The sequence below is a fragment of the Aplidium turbinatum genome, chromosome 10 (genome assembly GCF_918807975.1).
Source record: "Aplidium turbinatum chromosome 10, kaAplTurb1.1, whole genome shotgun sequence".
NCBI classification, from domain to species: domain Eukaryota; kingdom Metazoa; phylum Chordata; class Ascidiacea; order Aplousobranchia; family Polyclinidae; genus Aplidium; species Aplidium turbinatum.
In genome coordinates this window covers 2,271,137-2,292,430 of record NC_137481.1, presented here as the reverse complement: position 1 = coordinate 2,292,430, position 21,294 = coordinate 2,271,137, and the positions used below count along the sequence as shown (strand labels likewise).

Here is a 21,294-nt window from a genome sequence, read left to right as displayed (position 1 = left end):
TATGGGGTGAGGATTTCTCTGTGACAAAACAAATGTATTGGAAAATCCCATTACCCAACAAGCACACTTTTCTGCAGACGTTGAATCGGTGTAAAATAACGAATTTGTCAGCCGAACATGTTGTGATTATAACTTAACATATATGCAGATGTTTGGAAAATATCCATCATCTTTTCTTCGCTTAACCATTCTTTTGTGTGATGGTGATGAAAACATTATTCCAGACCACGACAACACCAGACTCCTACAAACCGGCTCTGCGAAGCAATTTCCAAAAGTGTTCTCATCAGGAATAATATATATATTTTAGTAAAAATCGCAAGCAATTCGAAAAAAATTGAACCTCACTGTGGATGTAAAAAGATTTAGCTGAGTTCGATTAGATGCCATCCGGTGATGACATTTAATCGTCTGCAGAAGTTAAATCAATGTAAAAAACGGTTGATTTTATTGTCTGGGTGACTACCACAATCGCATGAAAACAATTCCGTCGAAAACTCGATTGCACGAAACGCATTCATGCATTAGAAGGCATGTACAAGAAGATATCGATACACGCATGCACACCCAATTCACAATCAGTTATCATCAATTCAACGTAAATTGACGTCGTATCAACGCAAACACGTGGCCGGTTTAGAAGCAGAAGCCCGTTCAAATAACCAGTTCAACTCATGATACCGGGCGACGATTATTTCTAAACAATTCCCCGACGAACTATTTGTTTATGTTTTAATTTGCAGAGACGCTTATCAATCGACCTGCACGAATATGATGCCAGCATTCTATTGAAACATACCGAAAATGTTTGATTATATGCACATCGCTTGTTCGTTGAATGACATTAAACACCACTGACTAGTGTCAGAATTGCTTTTCAGTCCACCAGTCAGTAAAATGCGGCATACCTTGTAGTAGACGTTGAATTAATGCAAAAATGAAAGATGGGATGACCCTGTCTGCTTTGTAAAGCGCTGAGGAGCAACGCATATCTGCGATGGTTAGGCTATAACGCTATATCAATCATAAAATACAAATTTCTATTTTTTTGCTGGTTGGGTTTATATAGCTACTGAGCATGGCGCTCATTTGAAAAGTTTATTCAGTGGATTATCATTTATCGAAGGGAAACACTGCCGCTCGTTTGTCTGACTGGGTCGCATTTTATGAATTTATGAGAAACATCTTCAATGCTGTTCTTTTGGCAGGTAAGAGCCTTTAGATTTCTGCTAGTGACTGACTTAATAGTCCTGTACAGCAATGGCACAATGTGTCAAAGCGTCAACATAAGGAATGATATGAAGAGACAGTGCCTGAGCTATTTTTCCACTTTTACTTCTAAGGATGGATACAAAGCGGAAAAGCGACCATAAAGACAAGGCAGATACTGCTCGCAACATAACGGACCGCTGCTCAGACCAACGTCATTTCCTGTGGAGGTAGGGGAGCGGAAACGAATGCAGCGTCATCATAGTCCTGCCGGTTATACCACAGGATATTTTCCTTGCTGATCAAAAAGACGTAATTGAACGTTATAAATACGATAATAACGCTTTTCAAACATGGTACGGGCCGAGTGGAGGTGTTTGTGTAATGACGGCAACCAACAATATCTACACTGCTGATATCCTTTTGAAGTCTAAGGGCATCGCGACAAACGGGCCTCCTGCAAGTCAGCAGTTGTGAACTGAGTATATGGCAGTTGAGCAAGTGACAACTGAGCCAATAACATTTCAGCAAGTGGCTTCTTTCGTGTGAGACAGGATTGTGGCTGAAATTGACAAATGATGAAACTAAGCAGGTAACAACTGAGCAAGCCGGAGCTTGGCATGTCACAAGTCAGCAAAATGAGTTTAATAAGCGATGATCAAGAAAGTCCGAACGGAGCAAGTAAATCTCATTCGCTGACTTGGCAGTAACTGAAATGCACTTGCTGAGCTGAAGCACTTGCTGAGTTGTTGCATGCCGAGTGGTCCGACGACGGTTATAAACTACTTTCAAATAATCAGAAGAAAATTCACAAAACCAGTTATATACATTATTAATTTCACGGATATGTTCATTGGATACAACATGTTTTTCAAAATTACAACTCCATAAGCTATCAGGACTTTAATGGCCTCTGCTACCCCTAGCATAACAGTGGCAGGGGAGGCTATGTGAGTATTTAAGTCATACACGATTACCCAGACAGTAAGTCTGTCGATTTTTACATTGGTTCAACGTCTGCAGACGTAAACAAACGACAGATTTGCTACCTAGGTGAGAGCTTTTTGGTGGCCCTTCCATGGCCTACATTGGCGGTCTATGACACTTTATAACAGAAACTTGATCATTTACTGAGATCATCTTTCACACAGGAAAACCCGATGCCCGGAAACGAAATAAGAGGAAAGGATTGCATATAGACATACAGCTAATATAGGAATGTGCTTATAAGGTGGGTCGTGAATTGGTGCATTTTATATATTGAGTGGGTGCCATGACTCGGCCTCGATCTAACGTTAGTTTGAATGGCGCTTTCACGTCAGACTAATAGACCCTGGTGTTGAATTCATGTAACTTTAACAACAATATTTAACTGCACATTAGATCATAAAGCATGTTATTACGCAGAAAATTAAAACTCTAGTCGCGTGCACAGCAAACTAGTGCCTGGCATGCAGGATGCAGATGCACAGTTTTGGTCTTGAAAGTTTATGCAGAACATTACAACTTTTCAACCAATTCGTAAACATAATCGCGTCAGTTCCACCACTAATCCATTTTGACCTTTTCCGCTTACAGCTCCCTTCCAAAGATGCCAATTTGTCTGAACTTTCAATGGACGGCAACGAAAAAAGAAGCTACACCCACAGATACATGCAGTAGATTGGCCAGACAGGAGTAATGCAATTGAAATCTCAACTGGTGTCTAATAAGCGCAACAACGCGCGCTGAAAGTTAACTGAGTTACCAGATCAACGTTTACAAAGTAGCGATGCTTTGCCAATCATTTCTGTAGAAAACAAATAGAAAAGACAGTGGTACCAAGTTGTGAAGAGGTGAACATTTCAAAAAGGACAGAAACATTTATAGGAAGCTATCGTAGTTGTTCGTTACAGACAGATATTATTTCTACAACTGGTGTCTCAGCAACGTTCCTGGTAAAGACCTGGGGGTATATGGAAGAAAGTCCTGTTTGTACACTAAATTTAAGTCCCTAACTGAAGTAGAGGAAATGCATGCGAATTCTGCTTTGGTTATCAATGCTGCAAGAGCTAGACCAAATGGCAAACATTGGCACAAAATATCATATTTAAGACGTTAATCTAACGTTGTTGTACAATATATCCACGTAAGGTTGGTCAGGAAGGACTGGCTGCGAGTGGGGACATGATTAATATAATGGAGCAAAACGGCAGCAAGATTGCTTCGGCAAGCAAGTCTTCCTGCTTAGAAACATCACGAGGTTTGTAAGCAAACATCCACAAACGTTGAAACGACGTAGAAACGATGCCATCCTTGTTTGAATAGTGGTGAAAATGAAAGGACGGAAATGATGCGATTATTTGGCGATGGCAACCCTGAAATCGTGACGCGCGTGCTTGAGCTTCATGAAACAACTAATCATGTTCAAGCTGAGCCTTGCAAACGATGAACGAGCAAAATCGCGACTCAAAATCCATTCAACTCGCGAGCCACGTTTTAACATTTCCAAATTGAACGCACGCCCTCTTGAAATCTCATGCTATCTTCTTGTGAGCCATCAGCGTCATAATGCCAAGTCTATATGTGCGCGGTGGTAGCTTCTATGCCTCGAGCTATATGCAGTCTATGGAGTTCTTATCACAAACCACATTCTACAAGGACAATTATAACTCGCAGCCTAGTAAGAGCAACTTTCAATCTTGAAGCAGATTACGTGTAACGGACGACAAAGAACTTTTTCTATTGTGTGAAACATTCAAGATTCTCTTTGATATAAATCACTAAAACAAAAAATTCTATAGTGTCTAAAAAGATAGCTACGTTTCATAATTGTGTATTACTGCGACTCCATTATTAGGAAGACCATACAGGGATCAGGGGGTGTGTGAGTCTCTAGATCGCTGTATACACAGCCCACACATTGACCATGTGTTTTAAAATTAATTGCAAGAATGTTTTATCTCAAACCCAACAGCGAAGAGCCTTGCTTGCCAAGTCAGATGCCACACGTTCGTTTTAACAAGTTCACGTGTTACAACAATTTTAAGTCACATTCAACCCGCAATAAACAGCAGGGGGGGCAGTGATACCATCAAAGACAAGACTTCTTGTTGCGGATTACTATAGAACAATATAGGGAACGAGACGCGTCAGCGTAAATACCAAGAGCGGCACTCGAAAGGGCGCTGGTTCGACACCGCTCAAGAGCAAGTAGTCTTTGACACTTGAAGGCATGCCTGAAGGTGGACGCGAAGGTTGGCTTCCTTGCCATTGCGTCCACTTGATCTAAATCTTCAACCACCGGCCTGGATACGACAAACCAACTTGATCCTCGTGAAGTCGTGGGTTGGAGTTTCATTCACATGCCAATCAAAGCACACGACAACGCTTACAAACGTTGAATCAATGTAATACGGACTCATTTTGCTAGAAGGGTCACATTCATCTCCAGGAAAGGTTGTACTATGTCGCATCAGACAGCAAATCATCCGTCTTTTTACATTGATTCAACGTCGGTAAACGGATGATTTTCTAGCCACAGCAGTACAGATGCAGTTACACTTAAAAAATTAGGTCTAGTGACTATGCAGTTGATGTGTGGGTGAAAGGTCGAATCTATAGGGCGTGGGTAACATGAACCTAACACAAACAAAGCATTGTTGTTAAAACAGAAACAAAAAAACACCATCAACCGGAGCTTCAGAATGCTTGTGTTAAATTTACACCTAAAGATGAAACAAATGCCGGCCATGGATAAATTTAGACAGAATATTTCGTTGGCTGTCAATCGTAGGCCACGCTATCAATCAGTTTTTAATATTCTTTGTGCAGTCCCGCTACGTGACTATAATGTCGCTGACTATGACGACAGAAGGGGGATTTTTGTGACGTTTCAATACAATGGCGCATGAAAACCTGAGGGAATTTCACAACTTGGAGTAAGCTCTCCCATAATTATTTTCCCTCCAATTTCCGGTTGCTGTGAGATTTTTCGTGATAAAAACAAATATGGAAAATTGTCCTGAAAATGATACATCTTATCATAGACAGTACTGGTACTCCAGAATATTGGTGTTATACCTATAATTCAAAACCCAGACAGCAAATCAGATGCTTTTTACATTGACTCAACGTCTGCTGACGCAATGTAAAAAACGACTGCCTTGCTGTCCAAGTGTCCAAGATTTTGGCTCAGCGTTACCACATATCAAATTCCATAAATATCCAAAACAAACCATTTTCAGAAGTTTTTCAAAAAATACTTTTCAAGTAACCAAGGTCTTTTATCCACGATAAAATTTTCTGGTTCATCAAAGAAACAAATTTTAAGAGCACAGTGGTGCATGACTCGCGCAAGGGTGCCTTGCTCAGCATCGTATGCTGATAACGACCCAGACAGCAAAATCTGTCATTTTTACATTTATTCAATGTCTGTAGACGTTGAATAAATGTAAAAATGGCAGATTTTGCTTTCTGGAAAATACTTACAAAAAATATGACGAGCAAAGTTTCCTTGAGTAAAGAAAACAAGCCCAATGGTAACTTGTATGACACTCAGGGATGCTGACGCTGTTACACAAAACATAGTAGATAACACAATCATGCATCTCTCTCGGTCGCATTTTATGGCTGTGACTTCTGCGACTGCGTCAAAGTGACATCACGGCAACATCTACAACTTTTCAAACGTCGCAGACGAGGACAGGAAAAGCTCCACAAGCCGAGAACAAAGCTAACCACGACTTATGTGATCAATTCTAACTTCAACAAAACTATAATAAGTGAAGTTGGGCTTGGAAAAAGCTTGGGAGCTGGAGGGTGTAAATTATATCAAAGTTGCTCCTTTCACAATATTTCTCATTTTTTTTTCTATTTGAACAAGATTATAAACTAATAAAGCCACATTTGTGAGGCGAAAGCTATAAGAAACTTAAATTTGCCGATTTAGTGTGATAGGCTACTCTCGGCTTATTTTAAATGACCCTTTTAAAAATAAAATAATTTTGGCAAGCTAGCGTCGACATACTTGCAATAACATTATGTGAATCAGAACAAGCAGACATTTTAACCAAGTGCAAAAGAATGTAGGCCACCGCAGAGCTGGCAATTTTGGTAGAAGAAAACTCATTTAGAAGCGACGATGCCGCAATATATACGTCATAGACCTTAAATGTAACAACCGAACAATTGAAGTGCATTAAGATCCATTAACGCAATAAAAAAATATTTCATGAGCCTATTTGTTATTGCGTCTTCGAATATTTAGCTGAAATCAAATTAAAATCGAAAAAATGATAATTTTTAGCAATACATCAAATATTTCCGGGATAGAAAAATACAATATCTAATAAAGTTTTAACAAACCCATAAGGAAATCGTCATATAATTTAGTTAAAGGGAAGTATTATTGACAAAAATAACGATAATTCATCATTGATGCGCATTAAATGATTGTAATTACAAATAATCTATTTTAACGCCTAGACAGCAGCTTTAGATTTTGTGGGTGAGCCAGTGGTAGTGAGAATGCCTAACCTGATGCAAGGTTGGCCATCATACATTGTTTGCTTACAAGGCTCCTTATAAACCATTGTGACGTCAGTAGATACGTCATGATTACACAATGGCAAATTGTAGCCAACCATGCATGAAAGAGAAGTTCGTTAAAATCAGCAAAGTTTTAAGATCACCATAATGTGCGCAACAGGCAATCACACAGCCAAGCTATTATTCAAACAAGTAGCTGAGGTTTGTCCAAATAACTATATTCAAGCTATGACAAATTCTATTTGAATAAATCATCGATGAAACCAACTTCATGATGAAGCTCTATTGAAGTAAATCACATAAGTTACTGAACCTGGCTGATTTCAATTACTTTATTCATGAATCCTTGTGTATTTTGTCACACCTTGTAACACCAGGAAGCCAGAGCAGAGAAACCACTAAGGCTGAGAAGACATGCTTCTGTTCTGCATCGCTTCGAACTGTCAGCTATGTGTGACGTCACTGAAGCACAACCAGGGCTGGCAGGGTCGGGAATTACCAGTGAGCTAATATAGCCCACTCAGGTGACAACACTCGCTCAACACTGTTGTAATTATTATTAGACCAGTTAGACTTAGACGGCATCATGCCCAATATGAGGTCGTGATTTGTTTTATTGAAATAAATTCATTCCGACGCGGATTAGTGAAATGCAATAAACGCAATCATTTCGAAAATGCAATTACACCGAATTAATTACTTGTCCGATATTGCGTAATCTGTTCATATCGAGAAAAGCTGACTCAGCAAATGGATTGATCTGACGCAACCGAAACATAAAGCAACGTTGAAAAACATGCAAACCACCAAGACTTGCAGATAAAATTGCAAGAACTTGTTTATGAATGCAGAGACCCTTCTAGAACAGCTGACAAGAAGGCGAACCCAATACAAGCAGATTACTCGTCGCCTGACACTTTGCACGCGGTGATGATTCATGGGGAGTAGCGGGTGGTTTTGAAATTGGCAAACATCGTGGGCATTTCCCAGCAACGCAGCTGGAGATCTTGGACAGGGCAAGCTTAGGCAACAGCGTCCCTACAGACCGCACTTTTATGGAAATCTCATAGTTTCGAAGCAAAATATAAAGACATTAGGGGGCAGAGGCATAGTTGGTGGGGCAAGGGGAATACCCATCAAGAGGCACAGTACCAGGGGCAGAAAATATATTTTACATCTCATGTAAGAATGTACTAGGTGAAACAATGATGGCTCGTACATTGTCACCATGAAACGCTAAACCTATCATGGCCTTCAGGCGCTGGAAAACATAGTTATGTCACTGTTGTTGCAACTGTAACATTGTGAGGATGCAGGAAAACAAGCCTATGCTCACAATCTGGTCGTCTGTTGCAAATAGATGATTATAAACGGATTCAATCAAGTGTTGTATCTGGAGCAAAGTTCAAACAATTAAAAGTCCAACGCTTGGTACAAATAAATCGAGATGATAGCCTACGTGGTCCGCCATCAAACAACACAGCAATCTGTATGCGTGAGCTCATGTAAACTAATTCTATTTGAATAAGTCTGATTAGCAATGCATTGTGATTGGGAATGTTTGATTCTGGGAGATAAACAAAAACATGACAAAATCCATGCTTCTGTGAGCCGATTCACGACTTGCAAAATCACGGAAACTGATGAATTTAACCACGTCTGTAACTGAGCTCTAAGCAATTGTAAACGATTGGAATGCTGCAAACTACTGCAAAGATGGTTTTAGATGAAGATGTATTGTCAAATTAGACCTCAGTTCCATGCGGATACATTCCCCTGGTCCAACAAGCAGGACGAGATCTGTAGTTCAGGACAATCCCACCAAGTTAAATAAAATTTGAAATCGTCAGTTTAGCACAACTACTCCAACATCTCACAAGATCCCCCGTTCAAGGATGATAAAAAGGCAGATCTCTCAATCCTTGGACTGAAAAAAAAACCGGTACAAACAAAAAAGTTGTACTTCTTGTATTCTGCTGTCTGATTTTGGCAACCCTGGCACAATATCAAGATCAAACGTGATGTTATTACGTAACAAAGGAAAATAAAATTTGGAAATTTCAATTTCATAAATTTTTCATATGTGCCCAAAGTATCACGAACATCACGGCTTGGACCAAAATATCGTCATCTATCATCATGTTGGTTCATTTGTTCCAGCTCGCCAAATTAGTCCCTTTCACATTTGATCCAAAGTTTGCGGAAGTTAAAACTATGGAGAAATGGCAATTTCAACCAACTGAAATTAAATCATTCGTCTTTCAAATCAGCACCAAATCCTTCACCCGAATAAGGTGCAATCCTTGAAGTGCAAAATGAACATGCAAACAAAAAGGTTGAAATTATTTGTAGACCATGCTTATTGTTACCTTTTCGCCTGCCGAACATCCCAGCTAAAAACAAGAAAAATATTTAAGATGACATACTAAAGATGGCAAAACCATGGCGGCTGTTCACCAATCGTTCAAAGTACATCTACAAACAGTTATTTTTTGGGAAACGGAAGCCATTATAGGCGATAATCGTGGTATGAAATCCAATACTCCACAAGCTGTATGGCCATTTCTAGTCAGCGATCAAACGAGAATTACTTGGAACAGTTTGAGATAAGGCTCCAAGCCTGTATGAGCGCTCGTATAACCACTGATTAAATGTTTCACATCATGCAATCGATATCCTAGCCAGCAAATAAGTCTTTACATATTTAACGTCTGCAGGCGTTGAATCAATGCAAAAAAGGACTGATTTGTTGGCAGCAATAGCAGACAATCAAACTGAGGTTTGCGACATCTACGCTACCACGAAGTATTGCGAGGCCTATGGTTCCTCTCCAGACAGCAAAATCTGTCATTTTTACACTGATTAGACGTTGAATAAATGTAAAAATGACGGATTTTGCTGTTTGTGTTGTCTTTATTTATATCATTTCATCTTTGAACACGCTGTTTTAGTGTCAGATGCATCAAACTTAGACAACCAACCATTCCGTTTTACATTGGTTTGCCGTCAGAAAACATTGAATCAATGCAAAAAGAACCGACGAGCTAGCTAAGTAGTCACTCAGCGTTCGATTGGACAAGTCCAACCAATCCATCTGCCCATCCGTCGGACGATGACGCATCAGCAGACTGTAGACTCTTCGTTTTTTAATTGTCGCTTTTAATGTCAATGTAACGTTTATTTCCTCTAAATTTTGTTTGTTATACTAACAAGTCAATAGAAGTCAACAAGAAATCGGTATTATTCTTTTTTTGAGAAACAAACTATGGCAATTTTTGAAAACGAGGTAGGAAAGCAAAAACCATTCTCCACCAATTAAAGCAAGACCAGTGGAGTGTAGAAAGACGAACTGTCGGATTTGATGAGGGATGTGTGGAAAAACTAAAGCATATGGTTTATACATAGCAACACACAAGAAATGCAGAAACTGTAAAACCTACAAAATTTCAACTAGAAATCAGTTCAGGATTTAGCTGGGAAGTATGCAAGATCTTGTCCAAAGCTGGAGTTCAATACATTGTGAAAACTGATATAGCTGGCGCTTGGGAATCGCGATGCCTCAACAGCTGAGTTGCCCAACGAAAGCACAGCGCCATAGCTCATAGTGGCTGTAGTCGACAAAGATTCACAAACGAATTATCACGTTCCAATACACTTATAAAAATCCCAGCCAAATTTCGTAATTACGCTACACTCGAAACAGCTTCTCAGACACCAAAATCCGTCATTTTTACATTGATTCAATGTCCTAAGACGTTGAATCAAGGAAATTGAATCAACATACATACGACGGATTTTGCCGTCTGGATTAGACGACCTTGCAGGAATGTGGTTGTACTGAATGAGCAGGTATGAGAGTTGAAGCCAAGCAACCAGCCGAACTGGCACGATATTCATAGTAACGTTTAAAATGCGTGTTTGTCCAATCAAGCTGCAGCTAAAAGCAACACGGCGTCCTATGGCACTTGAACAGATCTGAAGTTTAAAGAGACCTCGTTGTGAGGTTTTAAATGCAGGATGTGATCTGTTAGTGCGCTTGACATGAGTTGGTTGAAGGGCTCGTTTGCTTAACAACGACGCTACGATCACTCAAACCAATGTGAACTTAAACACACGAAACAGCTGTTTAAAATGAACATGCCATCAGTTGTCTGCTTTAAATAACACACGACTTCGATAGGTGGCTTTAATCTATTCCCATTACACCAACGATAACTAACGTCTAATAGATGCAACATGATTACATATTTTGAAACACGAAAGCCACATACAGTTGTTAGATAAGTTGACATAGCAGATGACGAGGTATCCTCTTCGGAGGAGGCATGTGAACCTAAACATACTGGGGTGGCGTGCGCTCAAAAATAGAGCCAACCAGATATAAAAGTTCTCACTGACATATCACATTTCTGGCGCTCGACAACTTTCAAGGATTAAGACCGCATTATCAATCGATTCACCCAAGGAATGGGTGAAGCTCAATCGCTTGCAAACTGAAGTGGGTGGTTTCAATACCAACAATGCTGTGCCTGGATTTAATAACGCGACCTGCTGTAGCCTCAAACGAAAAAAGAATCAATCGATTTTCGCTCCTACAGTTATATTTGCAATGAAAGTTAACCCAATTATGCGTCGAAGCAGCCTACCTTGCATGTGGCTTTGGATTGGAAGCAATTGAATGAGCAGAGCACATCGAGTATGAAAGTACCAAGCAACACCAAGGAGTACACCATCGCCAACGAAATAACTTTGCATGTATCCAAAGCGCTTCAGTTTTTTTCACTGCATGTGATGTCATCAAGCCAAACCATGTACTACTTTTCAAAAACATAAATTCTTGTTTAGCATTACAGCTACAGTGGGCTTGTGAATAATATGCACACAGCGCGAGAAAAGAAGCAACTCAGAATGAGAAATAAGTGCAGTGTTATAGCTTTAAGACGAAGATTTAAGACCAACCCTATTTTAAGGGTTAGTGGATAGATTTTATAATTGTGCTGCAGATTCAACGTAAAAATGATAGATTTTGCTGTCTGTGTTGCTGCAAAGTTGTAATTTTTGTCACGGCATCTCTGAAACAAGTGCCTCCCGTGCCACGTATTGCAGGTTTGATTAATTACAGCAGAGATGAGACGTGGTGCCGTACTTAGCTCCTTTTAAACTGAAGTCTATATGAAAAACCTTTGTGACATCATCGTGCGTGAACGGAACAAGGGATGGGTATAACCTGACCCAAGATCTAGAAGGTATTTGAAAATTTGTTTAATTTGTAATAAAAGGATGTGTGAAATTAACAATTACAAAGGAAATTGCCAGATGTTCAACCAAACCCAGAGAAATCATTCACTGCATTGATTCTGCATCATGGACAGACGCTCTGGAGTGTGGCAATTTGAACTGTAATTTTAATGAAGGCCATATCCCTACAGACTGATTATACGTGATACACCGTTGGACTACGTTGGAACGGGAATAGCCGTGGGCTGTGCTGGTATGCTTGATTCCGAGATGGACAAATTTGCCTTTTAACATTAATGCAACGTTTGCAGACGTAGACTAATCTAAAAAGAACTTTGCAAGCCGTGTTCAAAACATCGCGGCTTGCATAACGCGCATTCTTGTAGCAGATCTATCGAGCAAAAAAATTAATGTACAAAGACGGATTGGTAATCATTGCCACTACATGACACACACGACTGCACTCCACAATTGCAATATTATCAAGAATTCTCACAGCCCAAGTGTTGCTTAGAAATCACGAGTCAATGTTAGGCTACGTCAATTGTGGCGTTGACGACGTCAATTGTGACGTTGACGTCACTGCCATGCACGTTACGTCAATGTAGCACCAAACTACAAATCACTCGTAAACATCTGCATGTATTAAATCAATGTGAAAATAAACTTTGCTGGCTAGGAGCACCAGATGAACTGACACCAACTTGCGATTATGTGACGACATTCAACAAAATTAGTTGGTTTTACGTTGAATTAACGTTTGTGAGTGTTGAATGAAGGTATGAACTGACTTCACCAGTTGGATAGTTGAAATTGAAACGCAAGTCCCTTTTTTACATTGATTCAACGTCCACAGGCATTTCATCAATAGATAAAAGGATTGCTTGGGTCACGATCTACTGTAATGCTTTATCGATGCTGACCTTGCATGACAGGCTCCTTATGTTTTCAAGGAGTTTCTTTGTCGTGCCGGCCATGAATGGGAAGCCCATGCGACTGCTGGTACCGCCATACATACATCGCTTAATCATTAACGAACGCCGAAAAGTTTCCAAGTCTACTTTGACGGTTATCGACGTTGCATTTTCATTGCAGATTTTACAAAATTTGGCATGTGATTCTTACCCAAAAGACAAATATCGAAGCATTGTATCCTAATGTGGAAACAACTGTTAGGGAGATTTATGATGTCACATGAGGCTGAATGATGATGTCACATGAGGCTGAATGATGATGCAAGCATTGTCATAAATTGGAGTCAGTCGGCCTTGCTTCAGTGTAACTTTGCTAGATCCTGAACAGCTAATCCCTACCCAGTACCCAGTCAGTTTGTCTGATAGCACGTTGCCCTAATGTCCAGCACACACCGAGGGAAATCTAATGTTTGTGGTGATGTTTGCTTCTCAAAGGAGTGGACTTTTCTACCACAGTTAAATCATGCGTTGACCTACTTCTACTGCAGTGTGAACGTCCGCTAATTTTTATATCAAAACTTTTCATAAAAACCAGCCGCGAAAGTTACTCATAATCCCACGCAAGCCTACCCTTGAAGCTAACCAGCCATTGATTTGTTTCTAGTGAAAGTAGTTTATGTGGGTGATCTCCACTCACCTGATGATCCGGCCAGATTGTGGCCACCAAGAGAATGGTTCTCGTTTGATCTGATCATGTCGAAGAGTTGCGACTCCCAGTTTGAAAAGTTCAGACTGTCGTTATTCTCCTGGAAAAAAATGTTCACTGTTTGACGCATAAGTTGGGCACAAACTCGAAGAGGGTTCGAATCAAAAATGTACCGATACTAACGCAAAATCTCTCGTTTAGGCGCAAAATCCTTGGTTTCGTTTTATTGTGTGCTTAAAACGAAACCAAACAATTTTGTCAATTTATTATTATTTAAAGTTACAAGCGTTTAGCTTTGCACAAAATATTTCAAAACTGGTGCGGAGTTTAAAACTTTTGATAGGCTCGTCATAACTTTATTGCGTCATAAATTAAATTTCTTCATGAAGAATTTTCGTTTCGACCACAAAAACTTGTTTTGAACAACCCTAATAAACTCTTAAATAACAGCAATAAATAGGATTTGTAGCGCTCCAACCGGTTGGGCAGCATTCTTATGACATGCAAATAGTGTTCATCAGGCTGGTACACAAGCCACAGTCAGACAATTATTACCAAACAGTTGACAAGAAACCTTTTGTTGAGTGTCTATGAAAGCACAGACGAAACCTGGAGTGCTGTCAAAATCCGCCAGGTTAAATGTAGGTTCTTAATCAATCAATCACACAATTGGCATTTTGAAGCACACTAATGAAAATTTTGCAGAACTTTAAATGTGGTGTGACACTCCCACCTGGCAACTGTATCAGATTGACAATTAAATGCACTTGCTGATAAATTGCTAAGATCGCGATGGTTTACTATCTTGTGTATGTAAAGCAACGGAATGGCCCGTTTCGGTGAGTCCGATTCGGTGAGCCCGATTCGGTGAGTCCGATCCCTTAACGGGGGATTTTTTTAATTTTTTTTTTTTTAATTATCGGGTACCGTAGCCTAATCATCATTGCCGTTTTAGGGTTAGGGGTTAGAGGTTAGGAACCCACCGAATCGGACTCACCGAATAGTAGCAGACCCGTAAAGCAAGCACTCCAGACAGCAAATGTCGTTTTTTTACATTGATTCAATGTAAGAAGCGACTGATTTGCTGTCTGGGACATTGTAGCAGAAGTCACTGTAAAAGACTTTGAATATAAAACCACTGCTATTGTATGCTACATGTCTTGCAATGCAAACCAATTTTGTTGGCAAAAAGTCAGCTCATTGTTGTATCTTCACCTTTGTCCCCACAGCATTACTGCTGAAAAATTTGCAGTTCTACTACCGGTATCAAAATCAAATCTCGGTTTGCAGGACAAAGCTTGCACAAATAGTAGGATAGTATGAAAGCACTGTCAGCAGTTATTACGCGACAAAGTCCACTATGTGCAAATAGGACAATGGAATGTTGCTGCATGTCAAAAACTTCATGCATGTGGAACACTGTTCTTCAAACGTGGTATGGCTTCGGCAATGCTAACAAGAAAATTGTAGCGGCCATCTGGACCAAAGAAGAAAATAATATATTCTCTGTCAAGGACAACGTCCTCGTTCTAAATGGAGGCTTTACAACATACAAATATGGCATATTTGTATGGCCAGGTAGATGATATACCACATCAAGAATTCAATCGATCACGTAAAACTCTACTTTAGCTTCTTAGAAGGCACCACTGCACGAATGATGGTTGTTTAATGAAATTAGACGAATCAATAGCGAGACATATGGTCAGGGTTTCTTCGCCGGAGTGACTTGGTTTAATCGAAGATTCTGTAATATACGGAAGCCGAAAAATCAATAGCACTCAAGAAATTTCCATCTGCAAACCACAGGGGTTTGAAACCTCAATTACAGTATATTGTAAGAACAACCTAAAAACATTACTGCTCTTCTGTATTGACAGAAGAAATGGGCTTGCTGTATACCACTACAGTCTAATCCGACTTTTAAATTTTACAAGGAAACTCTGTGCTTGGGATATGAAACTGGTCTCGTTTTTTTTTTCAGATATTGTGGTTGTTCTTTTTAAAGTTTGTTTGTTGCGATTTCCGTGCAAAAGATTTCGTGACCCTTTGCAGTTATTGTACATAAAACAGAAATATTGCGCAACAAATTTGAAGTGGTAACCCACTCACACCACAATGTTTGAAAAAGAGGTTATTTGAGCTATTGTTGATGTTTAAATTCTTGCCATCAGTGACAGTAATAATGCGTGTTATAATATAGCGTTGTATCCATCGTAGATGTACGTTGCTCCTCAGCGCTTTACAGCAGACAGCGTCAACACTCAATAAAAGGCCCTTTTATGTTATTCCAACTTCCTCAGCCTCTGATAAGGTTTCTCTGGGTGGAACACAAAGTCTGCAAGGTCCTAAAATGTTTCAAATAAATAATTGATTGATCAAACAGCAGGTGCCCTCTGTGGTTGCTTCAGACTTGTACAACTTCCAATCAATAACACGGATTGGTCCTGTTGTTGACGATAAGATGAAACGACAGGAGGGCCTGTCATTATCGAACTTGGAATGGTGTTGTCTCATTCCAAAGGAGTATGGCGGAGCAAACCACCAACTTAACCGCAAAAGACAAAGGTCAAATTGTCCACGCTCCGAATATTCTTTTTTCCATGCCGGCATAGCACTTCAGTTCAGACACAGAGACAATGCAAAAATGCTCAGCTGATCAATTACTTTAATATCTTACTACATTCGTTACCAGAATCTCTTTTCAAAGTGTGTGAATGATTAATACAGAAACATTCACAGAACAATCGCGACCGTAAGGCGTGCCACTAATAAAGTCAAGATAGATGTTTTTTCAGCTAAAAAAACCCAACGTCACACTCCAAGAATATGAACTCGTTCCATCAAACCTTGCTTACGGTGAACACGATTTTCAGACATGAATCTCTGTGCCCTTAAAGCAGTGAACTACCGCAATTGCCAAAAAACTTAATTTAGTTGATGACACACTGCAACCCAGATTTGAAAACCAAATATGCTGATGTTGTTTTAACGTCTCATTACGCTGCACTAGTGCAAAAATTACCGATTCAAGCAGAACAGCTTCACAATGAGCTGCGAAATACGTCTGGGTCTCAACAGCAACTGTGACCCTATTTCTAGCGCCCAGGCTTGTCCTGGGGGGTATATTCCAGTACCGTACGTTGAGCAGTAAGTTGCAAAAGTTTTTTATGCCTTTTTCAACCGACCAATAATTGTATTGGAAGCAGTGACTGATCATTAATAATAATTTATCAGTGACTCGTCCACAAAAATGTATCTGGGACAATGTGGCAATGAATGGTGCAACAAAACAAACAAACAAATAAAATCGTTGATAAAAAGAAACAGTGGAGTTCTTAGGACCATGCTTATTCAATATGAAGAAGGAAGTCTTCAAGGAATTAAAGGAAAGAAGAAATTTCTTAATTGGTTGACCAGACATTGTGAGAGGCATTATCATTCAATATGGTGAAGATATCTAAATTGAAGAGCAGAGTCTGTAACCCGAACCTTACAACAATCTTGCCAGGATGTTTTACTTCCTCTAGTACGCAAAGTATCTTTGTGAAAGGCCCAAATTGTCGCATGAAGGTTCATACCGTATGGCAGCCCGCCAATGTAACAGTTAGTAGATACCTGGGACACAGCTCACAAACTGACAAGACAATACATTGCAACGGCTGATGATAGATCAGGATAAATGCATTTAAAAATATCTTACACGAATTGGGCATTAAAGCTGTTGTAGTGAACTAATTAACTGCTAGATTTAGGCAATGCATACATTTGCTTACCGAAGCAAATAATCCGTTTTGTGCTGGCGTATCAGACATTTTGAAAAATGGGTTGTCATCCAAAGATGTGGGAAAACCAAGTCCATTCATGTACGAGGAGTGCTTAGCAGGAGTCGAAATGCTACGATTCAGTCTTGGAGGTGGAGCCATTTGGGATGTCAGAGATTGCTTACGAAATGCAGCAGATCCATTTAACAAACGATTAGCCCTAAACAAAGTTTTAGGGTGATTACTGCTATTATGCTATATGATTACTGCACTGTTATTTAACTTATTAACGACTAAAACCACATAATTTTACAAAAAACATAGAAGGATGCAATTAATACAAAGTTGTGTTACTCCACACAATGAAAGCTCACTGATCATGGGTGATTTAATGATCAAACAAGCAGTCTTCACCAAAACAACACAAAAAATGATTGAAACAAAAAGCAAATTATGCCACATATGCTCCATTAGTGGAAGCTGCATGAGGCATTAATCAACATAAAATAAAACTTGTAAAAATAGAGAAAAAAACTGCATGTGGCCATTCTGATAAAACTCTGCAACACAGGCGCTGTTAAAATAACATAATATGAGTTCTTCTGGTGCAAAGCTGGTGCTAAGCTGAACTATCACAAGATGTATAAGGTAATAAAGTATACATATTGTGATAGTTCAGCTTAGTTTGCACCAGAAGAATGCATATCATGTTATTTAACTAAATGCCTGGAGAACAACCTCATTCAATTTTTAGCACGCACCGTTTTATGACCAAAAAAAAAATTAATGTTAGAAAAGTCAACAATATTGCACAATCAGTTTAATTTAAACAAGAAATCACAAAAATCGAACAACTTTTACCCAGAACCATGTTGCAATGGGTTAAAAAGTGATGCAGATCTTCCACTTCCATTGGCAGAAGGCCAGCCACCAGAAAGTGATTGTTGTCCATTGCTCCATGATGAATAAGGTGAAGACTTTGGGAGTAAACCGTTAATCTTGGCTTGGTTCAAGTTGCTCAAACCTCCTATATAACCTGCATTGGTGGAATTGATCCAATTTATTCAACAGCACACTAAAGTAATGCAAATCTCATTTGAATTTACATCAGAGGTTCCCAACCTTATTGTAATCATGAACCTCTTAAAATGAGGTTTTAATCCTGCAATCCCCACACACTTCCAAAAGTAACGGAGTAAAACTTTTACATACTCTTTCCTAAACATGTGAATTTTAATATTGAAATTGCAGTATTTTTTCTCAACCAAACTTAAAAATTGAAAAATTTAGACTAAACTAATTGGACTGTAAGTCATCTGAAAACAGGCTTTACCAAACTATGGTTAGTACATTGACTATTAATCACAGTTTCTAAAGAAAATCTAAGATACTCACACCATTGAATAATTCTGAAAGAAATTAATTACTCTCATATTAACCTTCCTTGTGGTGTTTCACAACTAATAGCAATGCAACGAGCAACCATGTAATATCGACATGGTTTTGTGGTGAAATAAAACAAGTCAATGTACAAATTGTACACTTAAAAACCACTCACCTGGTTGATGAGAAGTGGATCTGCTAATTAAACTGGGCTGTGTTGCAACTGTTGATTGAGAACGTCGCAGAGCAAGTTGCTGTTGAAGTGCTTGTATCTGGACTGCAGTGTTTTGTTGTTGCTGTTGTTGTAGTTGTTTCTGAAGCAATGCATTGTTGTAAAGGCCAGGTGGAGGGTTGGTGAGAGCTGCACTGGGATTGTGAACAGATGTACTTGACCAACCACTGAGTTGTTGCTGCTGCAATGCTTGAAGCATGATGTCATCCATAGTTTGGGTGCCAAGAGCTGCAGTATCTTGACCAGCCAATGTAGGAGTTGGGGTAGACCAAATAGCAGCAAGGTTTTGGGAAATTGTAATGTTATTTTCTGTTTCATCATTTGAATTGATGCCCAATCCAACTTCAGTAACAAAGTTACTGTTGGAAGTGCTCAAGCCAAGTGAGTGCATACCTGGATTCAAACTATTTTCTCCTTGGAAGCCCAAAGAGCTGCTGTTTGTTTGATCAGAAGGCACTGACGTTGATGCTTCAAAGCTCATTCCTGGTAAAGGAGCTTTATAATTATTCATGAAGCTCAATCCATCATCCAATTTAGACTGATCAAGGTTCTGCAACAATTCTTGAGAAGTATTTGCGTTTTCTGACTTGGAATCTGCCACAACACCGCTATCTGCAGGACTCGGAGGAGATTGTGAAATGCCTGGTTTCTCCGGAGTAGTTTGAGAAAAATGATTTGTGAGATTATCAGGTGAATAACGATTTGGAGTTGGACTTTCATTTGGTGGTAAAAGATTAGGTTGGTCTTGGCTGAGTGACTGCTTTTGCATGAACATTTGTTGGTTTTGCAGGTGCTGCAGCTGTGCTTGCCTTAGAGTTAGTTGCTGATCAGTATTAGTTTGAGAAAACAAAGAGTTGGCGTAGGACTGAAATTGATTAGAATTTGATGAGCTTGTTGTTCCAAAATCGCTAGTTACTGCGGCCATATCACCCTTATACTTAATTTATTCACTTTTGTCACACTTTCTGCAAAAATATAGCAGCTAAATGATAAAAAACAAAAATATGAAGAATTGATATAATTTCACCACTTAAAAGAACCTTCAGCTAGTCACTTGCTGATGCTGTTTGTCATTGCTACACATTGCTGCCACTTTTTAGCTATGTTCTGGGTTAACAGGATTAACAACTGATGCTGAGATTTTTTGATTGCAGGTAATAGAATAACCAAAGTTAAACTTCAAAGCATTGATACAGGTAGGCTACTCATGCTGTGAGTAGAAAGCAAGAATCAGAACAATAGTTTTTCATAAAAATAAAGTTTGATTGCAAATATTCTAAGTTACACCTGGTTTATGTACTACAAAAACTCAAATGGAACTGTTCTAAAAGAACAACAAACATCTGAATTTTAGCTAAGTTCAACCGTTTCTAAGCTATCACTTAATTTAACAATCCAAAAAGAAGTAGGCACCGTAATTTCTATTTCCGTTTAGCTATGAATGAACTATCAAAGGGAAAATGAGACTATACCTGGCACCAACAAGCCATTATGTTGTTTGAATGTATGTCCAGTAACCATGTACGAAGCAAATAACATTAAAAAAGCATTACAGCAAAAGCATTGCACAACTCACCAAACTACTTCTGCTTCGGAGTAACCCTTCCAAACAACTGGAAGCTTGCTCGCAATTGCTGAACTGATCTGCAGTCGTCAATTTGCTCGATCATATGTTTTCTACTTCCGCGTCTCTTGTTTTTTTCCTTTCCCGTGCTTTTTTCTCACGTTTTCAGCTCCGCCTATCACAATAAAGTCAGCTGCTCGACTAATTCTGGTAACCTCACATTTTTTGACACATTTGCTTCTGACAGCAATTCAGTTCAATTCAATTTTTTTTTTGTCAGACTGCAAGAAATGATATTGTGAAAAAGAAATACAGTAACAAAACCAACAAAAGGCAAAGGTGGCAAAACCTTAATGATTTATATTAACGATTGCACAACATAAGTTTTGGACAGAAACAGAAAAATTGAAAGGACTTTCAGTTTCTGAACGACTTAATAAAGCCACTATTTATTTACCCATTGGCTTCAGATATGTATGCATGTTACACATCCACATAAAGTTACTTTACTTACGAAAAATTCCGCCCCGTTAGCTCAGTGGTTAAGCGCTCGACTCAAGATCATGCGGCGCTGGTTCCGCTCTCAGGGTGTGCGCTTGAGCGGTAGGCACTTTAACAAGCAGATTTCTAATAATCCACGAACGTATCCAATCCAACCACGAACCAATGAGATGCTACGTTATCTGTCCAATTGTGACTATTCCAGCATTCAGCCAGAGAATTAATTATTACTTTAAACTTTGTTTGGTAATTAC

General features: G+C 39.3%; 1 protein-coding gene across 2 annotated transcripts in view; it reads right to left on the bottom strand.

The window, feature by feature from the left end:
- LOC145778893 (uncharacterized) overlaps positions 1–19,926 on the bottom strand; it is a 33,575-nt gene extending 13,649 nt beyond the window's left edge. The window contains exons 1-5 of one of the 2 annotated variants that reach the window (XM_082590482.1): positions 18,919–19,926; positions 18,222–18,396; positions 17,373–17,580; positions 13,588–13,696; positions 9,108–9,131 (exon numbers count right to left, since the gene is read on the bottom strand). In XM_082590482.1, coding sequence (XP_082446608.1) covers positions 9,108–9,131; positions 13,588–13,696; positions 17,373–17,580; positions 18,222–18,396; positions 18,919–19,900 — 1,498 coding nt within the window. In that variant the 5' untranslated portion in view covers positions 19,901–19,926. The remainder of the gene's footprint in view (positions 1–9,107; positions 9,132–13,587; positions 13,697–17,372; positions 17,581–18,221; positions 18,397–18,918) is intronic. The other variant, XM_082590483.1, reaches the window with a different exon arrangement.
- Positions 19,927–21,294: the final 1,368 nt, after the last annotated feature.